The sequence below is a fragment of the Eumetopias jubatus genome, unplaced genomic scaffold, assembly GCF_037043125.1.
Source record: "Eumetopias jubatus isolate StellerSeaLion01/CBP00866 unplaced genomic scaffold, mEumJub1_p1.0 scaffold_8, whole genome shotgun sequence".
Lineage (NCBI taxonomy): Eukaryota > Metazoa > Chordata > Mammalia > Carnivora > Otariidae > Eumetopias > Eumetopias jubatus.
The window spans coordinates 134,449,550-134,469,554 of record NW_028274814.1 but is presented as its reverse complement, the minus strand read 5'-3'; the positions used below and the strand labels follow the sequence as shown (position 1 = coordinate 134,469,554).

General features: G+C 39.4%; 1 protein-coding gene across 1 annotated transcript in view; it reads left to right on the top strand.

Annotated features, from left to right (window-relative positions):
• Nucleotides 1-2,463: 2,463 nt before the first annotated feature.
• The window catches only part of SLC25A17 (solute carrier family 25 member 17), a 41,824-nt gene continuing 24,282 nt past the window's right edge, over nucleotides 2,464-20,005 (top strand). Inside the window, exons 1-2 of the mRNA XM_028115625.2 lie at nucleotides 2,464-2,630; nucleotides 19,717-19,777. Coding sequence (XP_027971426.1) covers nucleotides 2,577-2,630; nucleotides 19,717-19,777 — 115 coding nt within the window. The 5' untranslated portion in view covers nucleotides 2,464-2,576. The remainder of the gene's footprint in view (nucleotides 2,631-19,716; nucleotides 19,778-20,005) is intronic.

Here is a 20,005-nt window from a genome sequence, read left to right as displayed (position 1 = left end):
TAAAGTTCAGTATTTACAATCTATAGCATACCTGTTAAGAATGCATAGTTTGGGGAGGAAAATACCCTGAAGTAAATAGGCAACAGATATTAAGATAGCTGTTAAGCTTTTGATAAGAGTAAATTTAAACTATGGCGTATCACATTGGTGGTTTTAAATATCTTGGCAATTCAGTGAGACCTTTAGTGTTGGTAGGAGTGTAACAATTTTCTATAAGGTGGTCTCTAAGAATTTTGACATTCTTTCTTGGTGGAATCCTAGTGTTAAACTACATTCTAAGTATAAGGAAAAGCCAGAGTAGCAAGGAGGTAGATAGAGCTAGTGTAAAAGACGTGTATGTGGCTCTGAAAATCTTGGTATCTGGCACATAATCAAGAGATCTTTAAGTAGTTCACTCTCCCCCAGATCACTAGGAGGTTGTCAGGTTGCAGTTAAGTAACCTGACCATAAATCTGCCAGTGTAGAAGCATCATACATGAAATGTTAAGTTCTGGATAGGTTCCTTTAATCACTTTGTGTTCGATGGCATGGGTGTAAAAGAACACACATAATTTTTTATATACTATTTATATAGTGGGGGACTTGATGCCTCTAAGGGAGCCTTCTTTAAGGAAAATACGTAATTATGAATACTAAAGTAGATGTAAAAGTGAATGGTTAGAACAAAGGAAGCAAAAATTGCAGGTCTTAAAAATTGGAAATCTCTCAAAATCACAACTACAGAGACAGTTTTTGTTTTTTAAGGATTTGTCACAGCATACAAGCAGGGGGACTGGCAGGCAGAGGGAGAAATGGGCTTCCCCGCTGAGCAAGGAGCCTGATGGGCTAGATCCCAGGATCCTGGGATCATGACCTGAGCCAAAGGCAGACGCTTAACGACTGAGCCACCCAGCGCCCCTAAATAAAATCTTAAAAAAAAACGGGGGGCACCTGGGTGGCTCAGTTGGTTAAGCATCTATCTGCCTTTGGCTCTGGTCATGATTTCAGGGTCCTGGAATTGAGCCCCGCATCAGGCTCTGCTCAGCAGCAAGTCTGCTTCTCCCTCTCCCTCTGATCTCTCTCACTTTAAAAGAAAAAAGTCTTTTGCTTAAATTGTATCTCTGTTTTAGTGCCAGCAAACTATTTTCATTTGATGTTTGGACCTCCGCTTTTCTGTCATGATCCTAGGGATTGGTGAGAGTGTTCTGGAAGCCATTTCTACAACAGGAGGTCTAGCAGTAACCATACATATAAGTAGATACCACTAAATCTGGTGTTCCCAACTCACCTTTCATTTAACTTATGGTCTGCAGCACCACCCTAAATGAAGGGGAGTTTAAGTGGAAAGCTCTTTTAAGATATTTTATGCAAATTTTGTGAAAAGATGGAGGGAAACATTGTTAGGGCCCTCTCCTGAGCAGTAAATATAATGGGCATAATAAAGCACGGAGCAGGCATGTAGTAAGCACTCAGGAATTATCACAGGGTGTATTGTAAGGGGAACCTGGAGGAGACATACGGCAATGGCACTCCAGTAGAGTGAAGTTGGAGTCCTGAGACCTTGGGTCTCACAGTATGATCTAGGCTATAGGTTGGAAGTGGTTTCTCCAGTTCTTTGTAGTACAATTGGTTCTTCACTTTAGAAGATGTGAAGATTTAAGTACGTCTACATAAATTAGCTTTTGTAATCCTTACAGCAACGGAGTTGTATTTTAACACCGTCACTTAAAGAAAACCTGGGCGCCTGGGTGGAACAGTAGGTTGGGCGACCAACTTTTAGTGTAGGGTGGTGAGATCGGGCCCCAGCCCCATAGGGCTCTGTGCTCAGCAGAGTCGGCCTGAGATTCGCCCTCTCCCTCTGCACCTCCCGCTCGTGCTCTCTCAAGTAAGTAAACCTTAAAAAGGGGGGGGAGAAAAACCAAAGGAGTTAAATGACTTTCCTAGTTGCTAACAAGTATAATACTGCGGGGTGTGGGGCTTCCGTGGGCCCAGTCCCGGGATATGGCTGCCTTGGATCACTTTGATCTCAAGTTCCATTTCGTCTACCACACGCGGGGAGAAACTTGCCCAGTTAACGTTTCCTTTCGGGTAAAATGTGACTTTAAAAATACCGTCGAGAGAAAACAGGCGTTAACTTGCAAAGAAGCAGGAAGATTTGAGTCCCCATCTTGCCAGTTACCAGCCTGTCTTAGGGAAGGTGGCCATCTAGGCCTTCCTAAATCCCAATGTCGAAGCACAACCCGTCAGGTCCCCGAACTCCAGAGGGTACTCCGGTCAGACCCAGGAGGCGGCTACGTGCTCTCTGTCAGGCTCTTCCGCGTGGTTGGGCCAGCGCTTCTCTCCCCCCGCCCACGCATGCCCCGAGGGCCAATCAGAGCCAAGGGACTTTCCCAGGCCCGCCTTTCTCCTCTTCCAGCCCCTGCGGCCTCTGCCTGGGAGACCGGGCGCCCTACGACCCGGAAGTGGTTGTTCTGGAGGAGGCGGGCCTGAGGAGGTGGGGTCTGTGACGCTCACGCCCCGGGCTCTGGCGCTTCTTTACTCTCCGCTAGCTGCGACCTGAGGGAAAAGTGTTGCTAGGTCTGTGGGGAGCCACAGCAATGCCCTCCGTGCTGTCCTACGAAAGCCTGGTCCACGCTGTGGCCGGAGCCGTGGTGAGGCGGGGTCTTCACGCCCGGGGCCACTGCGGGGTGTGGGGCTTCTGTGGGTCCAGTCCCGGGATATGGCTGGGGGATGGGGATGAGAGGGAGATGGTGGGTTGGTATCTGCAGTCGTGACTGTGGGACAGGGAGGAATGAGACGTAGTCGAGAAGGTGCTGGAACGATTTGGGGTGAGGGCCAGCACACCCTTCGCCGCTGTTTTGAGCTCTTAGAAAATATCTGGGATGTAGACAGCGACGATCCCACATACCCACAGAGAGCCTGGAAGAAAATAATTGCCGTTTTCTTTGCCTTCTGAAATTTAAAGACCAATCACCTCCCTTAAAGGCCGCCACAGACACAAACTTTGTTTCACTGGGCCGGAGGAAAACGTAGATGAGAAGCTGTGTTACTTAGTCACGCGCTTCCCTATAGCCGATTTTCATACCCTTGCTGCAGACAGGTGACAGTACTTAGGATATCTCTGGCCAATATTGGCAGAAGATACTTTTTTTTTTTTTTAATCAAGATGCGAGTTGCTGTCTACCACAGGTATGGTTTGCTGTGTGAGGTATGTGCGTGGGTCTTGGGTTTGTGGATGTCTCAGTTCCATTTGACCCCACTCCCTTTTCCTTGACATTTTCCACTCTTGGCTTGGGTAACTTCCTCCTCTGGTGGTCCTCTTAACTCTCTGACTGCCCTTTCTCATATCCTTCTCCAGCTGTCAAGATGCACCTTTAGCAGTTGGAATCACTGGGACTTCAGAGGCATATCCGAGTCGTTTCCTTTTAGCCAGCAGAACTTCACTGAGAGCTCCTCCGTGCTCACTAAGCAGGGATGAACCCCAACTCTATCATTTGTTAGATTGTAAATTTCATTTCCTAACCTCTAAAGTAGGAGTGTTGAAACCTACGTCCCAGATTTGTTTTTAGAGTTAATTGACAAAATACGTCATGGAAGTGCCTGATTCAGGAGTCTTGGTTCATTTAATTAAACCAGAACAGCCTTTCGGCCAGTACAAAGGCGGTGAAATGGAAGCTTGCTTGACATCATCTAGGATGGTCATGGAAGCCTATGTGTCTGGAGTGGAGGGAATAAAGAGGCAGAAAGGCTTCAGGGGACCAAACTATATCAGACTTTAATTCTGAGTAGGAAAGAAAGCTAGCTAACTTTTGGAGGTCTTGAGCATCCAGCAACTTGATGATTTTTACATTTTAAACATGATCACCCTGGCTGCTCTGATGAGAGTAAACGGTAAGGGAGTAAAGGTGGAAGTAGGGAAATTGTCAGGGGGCTGTTACGTCATCTCAAGCAAGAGATGATGGTGGCTTGGACTAAGATAGTAGCGTGGAGGTGGTTAGAAGTGATCATTAACCTGGAATATAGTTATAAGATAGAGTCGCCAGGATTTGATGGTGGGTTGGATATGGGGTATAATAGATTGAGGGTTGGTTGACTCCCCAAGAGTTTTTGGCTTGAGCAACTGGAAACATTTACATTTACTGAGATAATGAAGACTATAACTGAGCAGGTCTGGGAGAAAGATTAGTTTTGGATTAGTTCAGTTTGAAATGCCATGAGACTGGATAAGTGTGGACTGAGAAAAGTCTGGAAGAGTGAGTGAGCATGCCAACATTAAGAGATTTCAGAAGTGAGATAGCACCTGCAAAGGAGACTAAGGAAGGGCCTATTGGGTAGGAGGAAAACTAAGAATGTGGTGTTCTGAAAGTCACCTGGAGAACGGTAAAGATCAACTGGGTCAAATAAGAAGTGAGAATTAGCCATTGGATTTATTAACTTGTTTCTCAATATGATAAATTCATTGGCTAATTGACAAGTCACATTTTGGTAGATGGTGTAGTGAATAGTTGAAGTGCATCTTAGGAAGAATGGGAAGATGGGAAGTGTTTGTTTTCCTTTCTATCAATAAATGCCATTCATTCAGCACCTGTACAGAGTGCTTTCTATGTGCCGTGTAGTGTTCTAGGTGCTAGAAATATATTGGAAAACAAAGTCATTTTATTCATGAAGAGTGCATTTGATGGGGAAGTCAGACAGTAATTGATTAAACAATAAATAAATTATTTTTGATAGTATTAAGTGCTATAAAGAAAAGTGTTGGCAGACTTTTTCTGTAAGAAGGTAGTTGGTAAATATTTTAGATTTTGTGTACAGTCTGGTGCAGCTACTCAGCATGGCCATGATAGTGTGAAAGTAGCCATTGACAATAAGTAAATGAGTGGAGCTGAGTTCCAAAAAAAATCCTGTTTACAAAACCAGACAGTGGTTTGGATTTGGCTCTTGGGCCATAGTTTTCTGAGCCTTACTATAGAGAGTGACTGTAGGTAGAGGTAATATATTTCCATGTAACCCACAAAGACATTTCTGTATTTTTCTCTCATTAATTTTTTTTTTTTTAAGATTCTGTTTATTTGAGAGAGACAGAGAGAACGAGTGGTGAGGAGGGGCAGAGGAGGGGAGAGAGAGAGAGAGAGAGAGAGAGAAGCAGACTCCCTGCTGAGCAGGAAGCCTGGTGTGGGCCTAGATCCCAGGACCTAGAGATCATGACCTGAGCCGAAGGCAGATGCTTAACCAACTGAGCCACCCAGGTACCCCATCTCTTGTTAAAGTTATGCTTGAAATTATGCACCCTGAATTTGTTATGGTTTTTCTTTCTTCCATAAGCTGCATTAGATTATCTAATAGATATGCTTTTTAAGAATTTTTTTTCTCAGGGCGCCTGGGTGGCTCAGTCGTTAAGTGTCTGCCTTTGGCTCAGGTCATGACCTCAGGGTCCTGGGATCGAGCCCCGCATTGGGCTCCCTGCTCAGCGGGAAGCCTGCTTCTCCCTCTCACTCCCCTTGCTTGTGTTCCTTCTCTCTCTGTGTCTCTTTCTGTCAAATAAAGTCTTTAAAAAAAAAAAAGAATTTTTTTTTTCTCATGCTTCCCCTCAGGGCAGTAATGTTCCTAGCACATATCTGAGAAGTTGCATTATGTTTTTTTTTTTTTAAAGATTTTATTTATTTATTAGAGAGCGAGCGAGAGAGAGAAACAGCATGAGAGGGGAGAGGGTCAGAGGGAGAAGCAGGCTCCCCGCTGAGCCTGGAGCCCGATGCAGGACTCGATCCCAGGACTCCGGGATCATGACCTGAGCCGAAGGCAGTTGCTTAACCAACTGAGCCACCCAGGCACCCTGCATTGTGTTTTTGTTAATTTTTTTTTTTGAACTATTATGCTGAAGAATGTTCTCAAACTTTTTTTTTTTGCAAACCTCATGTTAAACCATGTAACGTAGGCCTTTCTTCTGGTTGCTACCAAAGGAAAAAAATTTCACCACAAAAATGTCACTACAGTTGATAAGAAAAATGGCATTGCTTTTAATGCTATAGTCTTGTCATGGCTCGTGTTTAATTAAATGTCCTGAGCATAGTGTTCAACCAAAGCTTTGAGATGATCAAGGAGTCGGCTTAGCATAGTGGTTAAGAGTACTTGAGTGCCTGAGTGCCTGATCTGAGCTAGGCATCCTGGGTCAGAATCCTGGCTCTGCCTCTCAGTAGCTGCATGACTTCCGTATAAACTCCAAGCAAGCCTGCCTAGAGTAGTTGCTTCTCCCCAAAGGATTGTTGGGTCATTGCTTAAGATGTTGATTTACAACCTTTTTGAGTAGACATGTTTCATGTTTGCTTATTTGCTTCCAAGTTCTACATTTTCACATCAAGTGTGGTGTTGTACACATACACACATTTAAAAATTAAAATAAACTGATTTTGAGTGTTTTGTGGCACACCTTGGGGTAACTGCAGATAATCTCAAGTATTTGAAAATTAGAATTGTACTATTTCAGGAGAATGCTATAGCTCTAATGGATGATTATTATATGATATATTTAATGGCCTCATTCATAAATATTTCTCAAAATTTTGAGTATAATTAGGTTTATAATTTTATATTTTGAGTTCTCATTAGATTAGTTTTGAAAGGTAGATTCTATTTGTAGAAATGTACAGTTGTCATTAAAAGAAATTTTATTAATCTACAATTTGAAAAGTGTAATTGGTTAGAATTGCCTAAGTGGGATTTAGACACTGAAACAGATTTTGGAATTGTAATCCTAATAATTAATCAGGGAACTTCTTTTCTCTCTATAGTTAATTTTAATTTTTTTTTGTTTTTTAATTGCGTAATTTATGTTTAGAGTAGGAGTTTGCTAGGCAAAATGAAACAGGAGGGTAATAAGAGACTTTTAGACACAAAAAGCATGGGCAAAGGTCCTCATATGTAAATCAGCATGTGGAGAACTTCAAGTTAGTTCTGACATAGCTGGTATAAAAGATGAGAGACGAGTAGAAGCCTATGTAGTTGGGGAATCTCATACTGTGCAAAGAAGTTTGGTTTAAATTTTATCAGAAACAGTGTTTGTCAGAATTGGTTGTGTCTTCCTCATTGTGTTTTCTCTGTGTTTATATACAAGTAAGTATTTACAAATAAATTTTTTGTTTATATAACTGGTATTATAGAGTTTAATATCCTGGGGGTTTTGGTGTGTTTGTTTCAGAATATAAAGCATTTCCCCATGTATATCAATTAGGGTTCTCTGGTTGCAAGCTGGAGAAACAGACTTCAGGTGATTTAACAAAACAAAAGTTTACTGGCAGGCTCTTTGGGAGCTTCCAGTGAGATCAGTGAGGAGGCTGAAGACGTGAGGTAGGAAAGAACCAACATACTCCACCGGAGTTTTCCTCACCTCATATGGCCAGTTGTAGATTCACAGCAAAATTGAGAGTGTTGGACACCACTAATGGAATCAGTGTATTTTGTCCCTCTACAGGATTCTGCTCAAGATTTAAAGTCATGGGAGAGTCCCTGTTAGACATGCTCAAGGTTCTGTGCCCAGTCCTTGACTGCATCAGGTGGGAATAGTGTCTCTCAAAAGAAGCCTTCCAGGACTCTTCAGCTAGTGTGGTGGAGGGTGGGCACCTCAATTTACCATCCTGCCGAAATTGTACATAGTGGGATGAGGTAGAGAAGATCAGGCTGCCCTTAGGAAGAAGGAATGATGCCATGTGGCTCAAAACATCAGATATCCACTATGTCATGTCATTAAAAAGATTTCAAAATGTATTGTTTTTTTAATACAAAATATTCTATCATATGAGTATTCCATAATTTATTTATGGACATATACATCATTTCTAACTTTTCACTGGTAAACAGTGCAATGTAAATGTTAATGTGGCCTCCCACACCCCGTTATGGAGAATCTATGGACTTGCTTAGTTAAGTGATTTCCCTAATGTCATTCATTAGAAACAAAAACCTCGGGGCACCTAGGTGGTTCAGTAGTTAAGCATCTGCCTTCCGCTTAAGTCATGATCCCAGGGTTCTGGGATCGAGCCGCGCATCATCCTGCTCAGTGGGAAGCCTGCTTCTCCCTCTCCCACTCCCCCTGCTTGTGTTCCCTCTCTCTCTGTGTATCTTTGTGTCAAATAAATAAATAAAATTAAAAAAAACCAAAAACCTCTATTTCCAGATTCAGTTTAGTTAACTCAGATTTTAATTTGTAAAATGTCTATAACCTCACAGGGTTTTGTGAATATTAATTAAATAATGTAAGTAAAACAGCTTTTATGGTATCTGACACATAAAAGGGGCTCAATAAATGGAAGCTATTAATCATTTTGTGCACAATTACATTTTCTAATTTTCTGTGCATCCTAAGTTGATTTAGTGAATTTGATGTTATATTTAATAGTAGTATTTAGTACTTAGAATTCCCTAACTTCTTTTTTTTAAAAGATTTTATTTTTTTAAATAATCTCTACACCAAATGTGGGGCATGAACTCACAACCCTGAGATCAAGAGTCACATACTCTACCAACTGAGCCAGCCAGGCACCCCTAGAATTACCTTACCTCTTAACCCCCTCTCACATCTGTTAACAACTCTGACCACTCAAGTGGTTAAAAGTATGGGCTCTGAAACCAGACTGCCTGAGCTCCAACTCTGCCATTTACCATCTGTGTGACTTTGGGCATGTTTCTCAACCTCTCTTTGCCTCAGTTTCTTCATCTGTAAAAAGGGGAAAATAATAATACCCACCTCAGGGTTGTTTCTGAGGCTTTTGGACAAGTATCTTTATTCTCACACAGAGACAGGAAAGTGGAAACAGGGATGTTAAATGACTTCCAGGGTTACCAGTGAGTTGGTTATAGGCACAGGGCCAGAATCCAGGTCTCCCCTCTCTGCTACTCTGTCTTCTCTCTGCTGTGCTTAGGTGCCTTCTCTTCCACTCTTCTTGTTCCATTCCTTTGTGTATTTCAAAACCAGACTCTGAATATCCTTAGATGATCAGAAAACAAGTGACAAATATTAAGTATACACGTGTATAAACAAACTAGAGGCACTTGGACACTGATTGTTTATTGGGAGTATTTTAAACTACAGTTCTAACAATGTATATGTTCAGTTCTCTTTGAAAGGGTTTTCCTTTCCACAGCTGATTCATCCAGACCCAGAGTTTAAATCTAGTTGCTCAGATTCCCCATAGAATTAACTTAGGTTGATGTACATCTGAGGGCATTATGTTACTTTGGTTTAAACATCTCAAAAAGTGGTGATTGGAGTAAGTCTTTGTTGTATTATCTTTACTTCCTAGCCTGCTGTTTTACTTCATTTGGGCTTCTGCTAAATTATGATTGAATTATTATGTAGCTTTTAGTCTTTAAGACTTCATTGCCTCACTACCTCCCATCCAAAATATATCTTTATTTCTTAGTAAACCTTTTTTTTTAAGACTTAATTTTTTAGAGCAGTTTTAGATTCACAGCAAAATTGAGAGTGGTGCATTTGTTACAATTGATGAACCTGCATTGACCTATCATAATCATCCAAAGTCCATAGTGTATATTAGTGTATATTCACTCTTGATTTTTTACGTTGTATGGGTTTGACAGTGTGTAATGACATGAAACCAGCATGATAGTATCATGTGGAGTACTTTCACTGCCCTAAAAATCCTGTGTGCTCTCCCTGTTTATCCCTCCTGACCTCCTTAATAAACTTTTTTTGCTAACGAGGTCACTTCCTTTCACTTCTCCTAATCTTAAAGGTTCTTATGCAGTCTTTATTGGGATTCTTTTTCTAACTTTACTTGGCTGCTTTATGCTCGAGTCAGAAAAAGGTTAAAGGAAATTGTATTGTCATACATATAATGGTCTATAACTTTATTTTTTAAATAAATATGGTTTAATAGCTGCAAAGAAGTTTTGGAGTAAAACTTAATTATCCATGTCATCTTGGGTCATTTATGTTTTCTTCTGAACCTGAGTTTTCTGAGCTATAAAATGGGGACAATAACACTTCACTTACTAGGGTCTCCTGGTAACACTTGTGGAGCACCTAGTGCAGTGCCTGGAAAAGTGTAATAAGGCCATAATTTATTTATTTTTCAGATATATCCTTGCAGATACAGTATTTGTACTCAGTTTCAGAAATTCAAAAGAACTGAAATTTTTTTCTCATCTCATATGGCCACCTCTACCCATTCACTTGTAGCAAATGATCTCACCTTTTATTCTCTAGATAAAATGGGGGCTACTGGGATGAGCTTTCTCACTTTTCCATTTTTTCTGATTACAGAGTCAATTGCAGTTGTACCCATGTTTCCTATATTCTGCTGGCCTCAGGAAAAACAGATGCATCCAGTCTCTGCTATCTTTGATCTTGATCTTCCCCCCTCACCCCATCCCCAAATATCTTTTAGAACTTTGTTCCATTAATTTTCACCTCTTTCCTATAGCTTTAACTTTTCTCCAGTGTTTGCTTCCCTTCAGCCCCCAAACATTTTAGCCCTGTCCTGTCATACCAGTCTGGTCTGGAGACTGCCTTTTTCTTAGCTGCTGCTGGTTCTCCTAAGTTTACTTAAAGGATATTCTGTACCTGTTGAATTTGCTTCAAACTATTGTATCTCTAGGCGTCTAAGTGTGAGAGTTAGCTTGATGGCTTTATCAAGGGAAAGACTTCTGTTAACTCTGATTAGGTGAATAACATTTTTGAATATCAGTGCCTCGGTAAGTAGCTTTCAATATTTGGAATTTCTTTGCTTAAGATCTACAGCTGGAAATGTAGTTTAGTTATTTTTCTTTCTTCCTTTTTAAAATAACCCTTCTATCTGGTAATGCCATGTACTCCATGAGGAGAAACCATAAACTGATTTCAGTGGTGCTGTGACTCAACCACCATTTCTAGACTCCTCTCTGGAAATTGACTTTGGAACTGGCGTTGCATTTTTTGACTGTGTTTCACTCTTCAGTGGTGAATTAACATTTTGGAAATGGTTGACTTTGGTGATTTGGTTGGTAAGCTAACCCAAACACATTGTACTTAGAGGCATGATACTCTGCTTCTGTATTTATGCATGTCTTTTTTTTTTTTAAGATTTTATTTATTTGAGAGAGAGAGAGAGAATGAGAGATAGAAAGCACGAGAGGGAAGAGGGTCAGAGGGAGAAGCAGACTCCCTGCTGAGCAGGAAGCCCGATGCGGGACTCGATCCCGGGACTCCAGGATCATGACCTGAGCCGAAGGCAGTCGCTTAACCAACTGAGCCACCCAGGCGCCCTATGCATGTCTTTTAATGAGATACCTGTGTAGAAAAGATCTAAATTCAGATTTCTGGCTTTTTTCCTTCCTGATTTTGTCATTTTCCTAATTTTCGTTCCCAGGGTAAAATAGTAGCTATTTTATGTCTGTTTTGATTTTCTTTAGTTTACTAAATTTTATAAATTTTTCAGAGGCAAGGTATTAAGTTAGAATTTCACTTGTTAAATATCCAGGGAACATAAACAAGTGGTGTTAGACACGTTGAAGTAATAGATTCGAAATGTGAAGTAATAGAAATCGAAATGTGAACCTGCCCTTATACAATCACCCAGTAAGCCTGGAATCCCAAAGAAATATGCTGTAGAGGTGAATGGAAAATGATCTTACTCTTCTGCAGGAATATCAGCTATCTCCAGCCTTGGCACTGAGAAATCACCACTGAGATTTTGAAGCCACAAACTCTCTCTTAGGTTGCAGCCTGAATTCTCACTACTTGCATCATTTGAAAACCTGAAGTGAATAATTTAACTTGGAATGATTCCAGGTTGGTGGGACCCCAGAGTGTCTGGCAGAAATACTTTCCAGAACTACTCATTTTTAGAAGGTTTAAAAGAATGCCCAAAAATAAAATTCTAAGGGAAATGAGCAGTTCAGTCCAAACTAACTAAACTCACAGAGAAACAAGGCATTGTGAACAAGAACAGTGGCATACAACTGCAACAATCAGAAAATGGAATTTTCAGTCACAATCTTAAAAAGCTATTTAGTATGTATAAGGAAATAAAAGAAAGGCTAGAAAATATGCATGAGGAGCAAGAAACTTAAGATTGGCTGAGCGTATTTGAAAGTTAACCTAATAGACTATCTAGAAATGAAAAGTAAAATAACTGAAATTTGAAAGTGAATGCATGATAGTCATGGGAATACTGAAAACTTATTTAAACAAAAATCATAGCTCTTAGGAAGGTAGGACAAGAAGGCAGAGGAGAATATAACAGAGCTAAATTCTCACCCTCCATAATATAAAACAAATAATGTCTAAAACTGATAAATCAGAAGATAACAGGATATTTTTTAATTATAGAGAGATGGGTAGATATCAAAAGAAACAGCTAAAAGAAGCTACAATAATTGCCTCTGGGAGGAACCCTGGGTAAAATGGAGAGGAGTGGGCAGGAACTACTGTATTTTGTCATTTAATATTACATGACTTTTTAAAACTATGTGTGCATCTTTTGATAAAATAAAAATTTAAAGCTAAAATAATTAGTGCATAGCTGTAAATTAATAATTGAAGCTGAGTGATGGATTCAAATTCAAAACATGTTTTCAATATATTAGACACAACTGAAGATGGAATTAGTGAGCGGAAGGATAGCTGACACCTAATGATCATTCGCAATGATGGTAGTCAGAAAATTGTGTTTTCTTCATTTTGCTGAGAGAAAATACATCTTCCTAGAATGCTATACCCAGTGAAAATCTTTAACACATACATGAAATAGAGACATTTACAGACCATTAAAAACAGTTTACCACTAGCAAGATCCTCATGAGAAATTCTGAAGGATGTTCTTCATACAGAAGGCAAGTGATGCTAGATGGAAAGTATGAGATGGAAGAAAGGATGAAGAGTAGAAAAAGTGGTAAACATTGCATTTGTCTAAATCTAAATAACTTTATCAAATAATAAATTAACTGTTGTGTGGGCATTGAAAAAGAAGCAAAAGAAGTTAGAATTAAAGCAGATAACAGTAGCATGAAGGTGAGTGGGAGTGAATGGAATTAAATTTGTTGTTTGGGAGGAGGACAAACCTATTGAATGTTTTTAGCATTGGTAAGTTAGGAATGTATGTTGCAATTACTAGGTAGCTTGTAAAATTTTATCATGAAATAACAAAATTGAATAAACAGCAGAAGTAAAATTAATTAAAAAAAAAAACCCCTAGTCAAAGAAAGCAGAACAGCGCAGAAAAAGCAGCATAGAGTATGTATGACACATAGCACAAAGTAAGATGGCAGCTTTAAATCCAAATACATGTTAGTGAACTAAATGCTTTGGTTAAAAGAGAATGCACTAGATTGTTTTTTTTTTTTAAAGGGAGAAATGCTATTTATAAAAGATGTGTCTAAAAGAAAAGGATACAGAAAGTTCAAAAGTAAAAATGTGAAAAAAGACCTATCAGACAAATACTAACCAAAATAGAGCTATCAACATCAGACAAAAAGACTTCATAGTAATGGCGTCATAGAGGGAAAAAGGCTCAATATGTCAGGAAAATAAAACAGTTTTAAGTTTGCGTTCATCTAATGACAGTCTCGAAATATTTACTTTTTAAAAGATTTTATTTATTTGAGGGGGGGGAGGGTCAGAGGAAGAAGCAGACTCCCTGCCGAGCAGGGAGCCCCATGTGGGACTCAATCCTGCGACTCCAGGATCATGACCTGAGCCCAGAGCAGTTGCTTAACCAACCGAGCCACCCAGGCACCCCTCAAAATATTTAAAGCAAAAATTTAAGAAGAAATATACCAACATCAAAATGGAAGATTTTAATATATCTCTCAGTAATTGATAGAACAAGTTGTGAGGGGAGCTATGAAAATAAAGAATTGAATAATGTATTTAACAAACTTGACCTAATAGACATACACAACATTGTACCAAACAACTACAGAATACACATTCTTTTCAAGCCAAACATGGAAAAGTTATCAAAAGTGACCATTTACTTGACTGTAAAGCAAAACTTAAATTTTGAAAAAGTTTTGAAATAGAATGAAACAAAATGGATTCTTTTTTTTTTTTAAAGGGAGATCCCTGAGCCAAAGGCAGACGCTTAACGACTGAGCCACCCAGGTGCCCCTCACAAAATGAATTCTTAAACCACAGTGCAGGGGATTGAGCCCCATGTCAGGCTCCCTGCTCAGCGGGAAGCCTGCTTCTCCCTCTCACACTCCCCCTGCTTGTGTTCCCTCTCTCGCTGTCTCTGTCAAATAAATAAATAAAATCTAAAAAAAAAAAAAACACCACTGCAATTAAGTAGCAATCAATAACAAAAAGGTAATTAAAAAAAACAACATGTTTGTTTGGAAATTAAATACATTTCTGAAACATCTATGGGTTAATGAAGAAATCATAATGGAAATCAGAAAATATAGAAGAAAGACAAAATTAATGAGCTATACATCCATCTCAAGAAGTTAAAGTATCAAAATTAGCCCAAAGAAAGGAAAAGGAAGGTAATAAAACAAAAAAATTACTGAAATCTTTTCAGTAATTATTTGTTGAGAGTGAAGATTTGACTATAAAAACAAAACAGTATGTAATCCTATATTTTTGGTAAAATAATGACCCCACCCACCCCTAAATGTTACAATTATTATTGCCTCAAAGGTGAGGAAATATTTTATATTTCAGTGACTCCCAAATCTACATTTCTATCCCAGAATCTCTGTATCTTCAGACTACTATCTGGCTACCTGCTGGACATCTTCAAGTAGAAGTCCTCGAGGCACTTAAAATTCAGCTAGTTGAAAGCCAAAATCATCTTCTGACGCAGAATTGCTCTTCCTGCAGTGTTTACCTACGTTATGACCATACTGTATCCCTGGTTCTTTAAGCCAGAAACCTGGGTGCCCTGCTTGAAGTTCCTCTTCTTCCTCTCCCCACATCTGTCTAATCAGTCACTAGAATGTTCCTTATTCTACTTAGCAAAAAAGCCTTTGATTTGATCCCTGCTTACCCCTAAAGACATTCATTCCACTCTTGATTTTGCTGTCTGTATTGCCAATAATAGCTCTTGAATTTCCAGAATGTTCAGCTCCCTTCCAGACTTAGACTTACTTCCCCTTTCAGCATCCTATCATATGTTCTTTAGGAGCTATCTAGTATCCCTGTCAAAAAAACAAGTATCTAATAAATGATTAGCTCTGAGGTGTTAATTATAGGCTACATTTGTTGTTCTTAGAGTTATTTGCTTTTTAAAGAATTTCCTGGAGGGGATAGTGACCAGCCCAAAGGTAGTTGGTGTTTTCAGTTGCTTATGTCACGCTGGTATAATGCTAGTTGAAAGGGATATTAGAAGTGAATGTGTAAATAATTGTGTTTTTTTAAGATTTTATTTATTTGAGAGAGACAGAGAGAGCACGAGCAGGGAGGAGAGGGAGAAGTGGGCTCCCCGCTGATCAGGGAGCCCAGCAGGGGGCTTGATCCTAGAACCCTGGGATCATGACCTGAGCCTAAGGCAGAGGCTTAACCAACTGAGCCACCCAGGCACCCCAATAATTTGTTAACAATGTACGGTTTTCAAATTTAATGGCATGTTTATAACAGCAGTTCTCAAACTTTTTGGTCTCAGGATTTCTTTATACTCTTAAAAATTGTCACAGATTCTGAAGAGCTTTTGTTTATGTGGTTGTAACTATCAGTATTTATTAGAAGTTAAAATTGAGAAAGCATTAACATTTATTTATTGTTTACAACATTAAACCTGTTACATGTTAACATATGTAACATTTAAAAAAACATTTTCCCCAAAGTAATAAGAGTGACATTGTTTTATATTTTTGCAAACCTTTCTCATGTTTGACTTAAGATAGCTGGATCCTTGTATCTGCTTCTGCATCAGTCTGTGACAGTATCCCATATCATGTACCCTCTGGAAAACTTCATTACCTGCTATGAGAAAATGAGAATGAAAAAGGCAAAAACTGTGATAGTATTCTTACGAAAATAGTTTTAATCCTGCAGACCGCTGCAAAGGGTTTGGGGACTTTGAAGGAGACCCAGACAATACTTTGAGAATCTCTTGGCTATATGCTCTTGTATTCTGATGTCTTTAGAGTGTATTTGCTTTTTCCCCACTTCAAAACTAAAACTAACACGTGCTTGTTGTTAAAAAAAAAAAGTAATAATTATATGGAGAGTCATAACGAGGGAAATAGGGCCACCTTTAATTCCTTTCCTCTCTTTACCTATTCACTGTTAAGGTTTATGTGTGTGATTTTCCCAGATTTGAGTGTGTGTGTTTGTACTGTGTACACTTTGTAAGTGGAAGAGAAGAGTCAAGATAAAAGACTGAAACAAGATTGAGAACAGGTAGAACAGTGAACAGTAGAACTAGGAGTCTGAGAGCTCTGGGTTCTAACTCCACCTCTGCCCATCAGGCTTTGGGCAGACCTCTTCACTACCCTGGCTCAGACTCCTTCGTTCTCAGGTGAAGGGAGTCCACCGCAAGATGATTTCTTTCTTTCTTTCTTTCTTTCTTTCTTCCTTCCTTCCTTCCTTCCTTCCTTCCTTCCTTCCTTCCTTCCTTCCTTCCTTCCTTCCTTTCTCTCTCTCTTTCTTTCTTTCGATTTTATTTATTTATTTGACAGAGAGAGACACAGTGAGAGAGGGAACACAAGCAGGGGGAGTGGGAGAGGGAGAAAGCAGGCTTCTTGCTGAGCAGGGAGCCCGCTGCGGGGCTCGATTCCAGGACCCTGGGATTATGACCTGAGCCGAAGGCAGACGCTTAACTGACTGAGCCACCCAGGCACCCCTTGAAGAATTTTTTTTTAGGTTTTTTTTTTTTTAATTTATTTGACAGCGAGAGAGGGAACACAAGCAAGGGAAGTGGGAGAGGTGGAAGCAGCCTTCTTGCTGAGCAGAAGGCCCGATGTGGGGCTCCATCCCAGGACCCTGGGATCATGACCTGAGCCGAAGGCAGACGCTTAACGACTGAGCCACCCAGGCGCTCTTGCAAGATGATTTCTAAAGGCTTTTCTAGCTCCAGGTGCCAGTGCAGTGTAGCAATCAATTCGTTTCCCAAGACCTAATGTTTAAATGCCAGAGGGGGATGGTAGAAAGTTGTGACTAAAAATGTTTGTTTTTGGTGAGACACCAGAAGGTTGTTTCTCTGGAAATGGATTCTTTTAAATTGTAATTAATGTCAGCAGTAGAACTCCCACTCAGATGGTTAGAATTCTGTGGGACTCAAAATAATGGATTTATTTTTGTGTCTCTCTGGCACAACAATATTGTACATTGTGGTTATCTTCTCGGTATTTTGTGCCTTCTAATTTTATATAAGTGAACAGACGGTCCTGGAGGAAAAAAAAAACACTGAGTATTTATGAAAGAGGAGTTTAATTCAAATTCTAAAAAGTCATGTGCTTATATAGCTTGGCATAAGACTCGCATATATAATAAATATTTTCCTTCAGGTAACAGCTGCTTATGAAAAGGAAAGCAGTCATCTGTGTGTTTGCTTGGTGAGGAGACAAATATAGCAAGTTCCCAATGTACAGAACAGCTATGTTCCAAATTTATCTTTAGCATTTTGAATACATTTTTTCATGGATATGAAGTTTATTTGTAGGTGCATACAGTCATACATTAATTAACAAGTTTAGGGCTTATGCTATGCCATGCTGTGTGCTGAGTTTCCGGACTAGTACACGAAAAAATATTTGACACATAAAATAGGTCCCATATTAGTACCTTTTTTTCTTTTTCAGTAATTTTTAGTACTATATTAGTAAATTCTCTTTAAAGTTTTAATTACGGGCACCTGCGTGGCTCAGTCATTAAGCGTCTGCCTTCAGCTCAGGTCATGATCCCAGGGTCCTGGGATCGAGCCCCGCATCGGGTTCCCTGCTCCACGGGAAGTCTGCTTCTCCCTCTCCCACTCCCCCTGCTTGTGTTCCCTTTCTCACTGTCTCTTTCTCTGTCAAAAAATAAATAAAATCTTAAAAAAAAAAAGAAAAAATAAAGTTTTAATTACAACCGTGGTTAAGAGTGTGGTCTCTGGAGCCAAGCTGCCTGTGTTCAAATACTAATTCTGCCACTTGCAAAGTGTAACTTTAGTAAAGTTACAAAATCTCTTAGTATCTTTCCTCATATGTGAAATGGAGAAAATACCAGTACTTACCTCATCAGGTTGTTGTGAGGACTAAATTTTGGGTTTTTTTTTTTAATTGTGTAATTCACATAATATAAAATTAAACATTTTGAAGCATATAGTTCAGGGACACCTGGCTGGCTCAGTCCGAATGAGTTTGAGCCCCATGTTGGCGTGTAGAGCTTACAAACAAGCAAACAAACCCACAAAACTTTAAAGTGTACAGTTCAGCAGTACCTAGTACATTCATAATGTCTCATTCCAAAACATTTTGAGTGGATAAACAAAATGTAGTATATATACACAATCGAATATCACTCAGCCATAAAAAGGGATGAAGCACTGATATACGCTCTAAGGTGGATAAACCTTGAAAGCATTATACTAAGTGAAAGAAGCCAGAAGCCACACACAAAAGGTCACATTTTACACGATTCTTTTTATATGAAATTTCAGAATAGATACATCCATAGAGACAGCAGATTAGTGGTTGTTCAGGGCTGAGTGGTAACATTCCATCTGAGTTTTGAAGAATACTAATAGGACAGCACAGTGTTCTCCCTTGTCAAGCAGGCTGACCTATTTAAATAGATAAGAGACCTGGCAAATGTTTCTTATCTATAAGGTTGACCTAATTTCCAGTTGTTATGATTATTATATGTAACTCTTATTAGATTATTAGCCTAAAACTTGATCTTATGCCTGAGAATATACACCAGTGGGCCTCCATCTGGGTTGAGAACCATAAACCCACTGGAAGATTTCATTCCAAACTAGATGCTTGTGGTTTTTATCTGTCATAGGATTTTTTAAAAAGATATTTATTTATTTATTTATTTATTTATTTATTTATTTAAGAGAGTCGGGGAGCAGGCAGAGGGAGAGGGAGAAGCAGGCTCCCCACTGAGCAGGGACCTTCCCCCCACCCCTCAATGTGGGGTTCCATCCCAGGACCCTGGGATCATGACCTGAGCCAAAGGCAGATGCTTAACCAACTGAGCCACCCAGGCACCCCTATCTGTCATAGGATTTTATGAATGGAAAGACTGGTGTTGGCTTCTGTCCCCGATATTTTTTGTCATTGTGTTACCCTGGATGAATTTATAGAATATTGAGCCCAGATTGTCCCTATTTTACTTAAAACACAAGCAAACAAAACTATTTTAAAGAACAATATGATTTTTATACTTCTTTTACTTTGTAGTAAATATATTAAGCAAAGAGAAAAGAAGTATTTATCTGTTTGATTACTGGATATTTTGGTTTGTGGGGTTATCAGAGCATAGGAGCAGCAACTGACCTATAAAAGGCTAAAAAATCCATTTATCTGCTATATTTTACATGTGTCCTGGGTTGCAAACCCCTAAGTTTGTCCTCTCTAGGGACCCACTTCATTTTCTTTTTCAGTATGAGAAAAAGATTTCTTCTGGAAAATCAGATCCTTATGTTTAAGTATATAACTATAGAACTTGAGCAATAATAATCCCAATATTGTATATGTCTGTTCACTGAAAATCTGATTTGACCCCTTGTTAATAATGAACTTTGGTTCACTTAAAAGTTGTGGCTTTTTGTTTTTGTGAGACTGTAATTGCTAAAGGCTTTTCAAACTTTTCAGGGAAGCGTGACAGCAATGACAGTATTTTTTCCCTTGGATACAGCTCGACTCCGACTTCAAGGTGAGTACCTTTTGTAGGCATCATACTCTTTTCATTTGGTGTTAGGAAGCAAACATATTTTTCTCATAAGTTCTAAGTTAACATAAGGATATCTGTTTTGTTAGCGATCTACCCTTGTCTGTTTCCACTGACTTTAAATACTGGTCATCATTGCTGTTTCCTAATTAACGGAGAGGCATTCATGGATGTGTTATAGTCTCAGCCACTCTCTAATCTGAGAGAACCTGA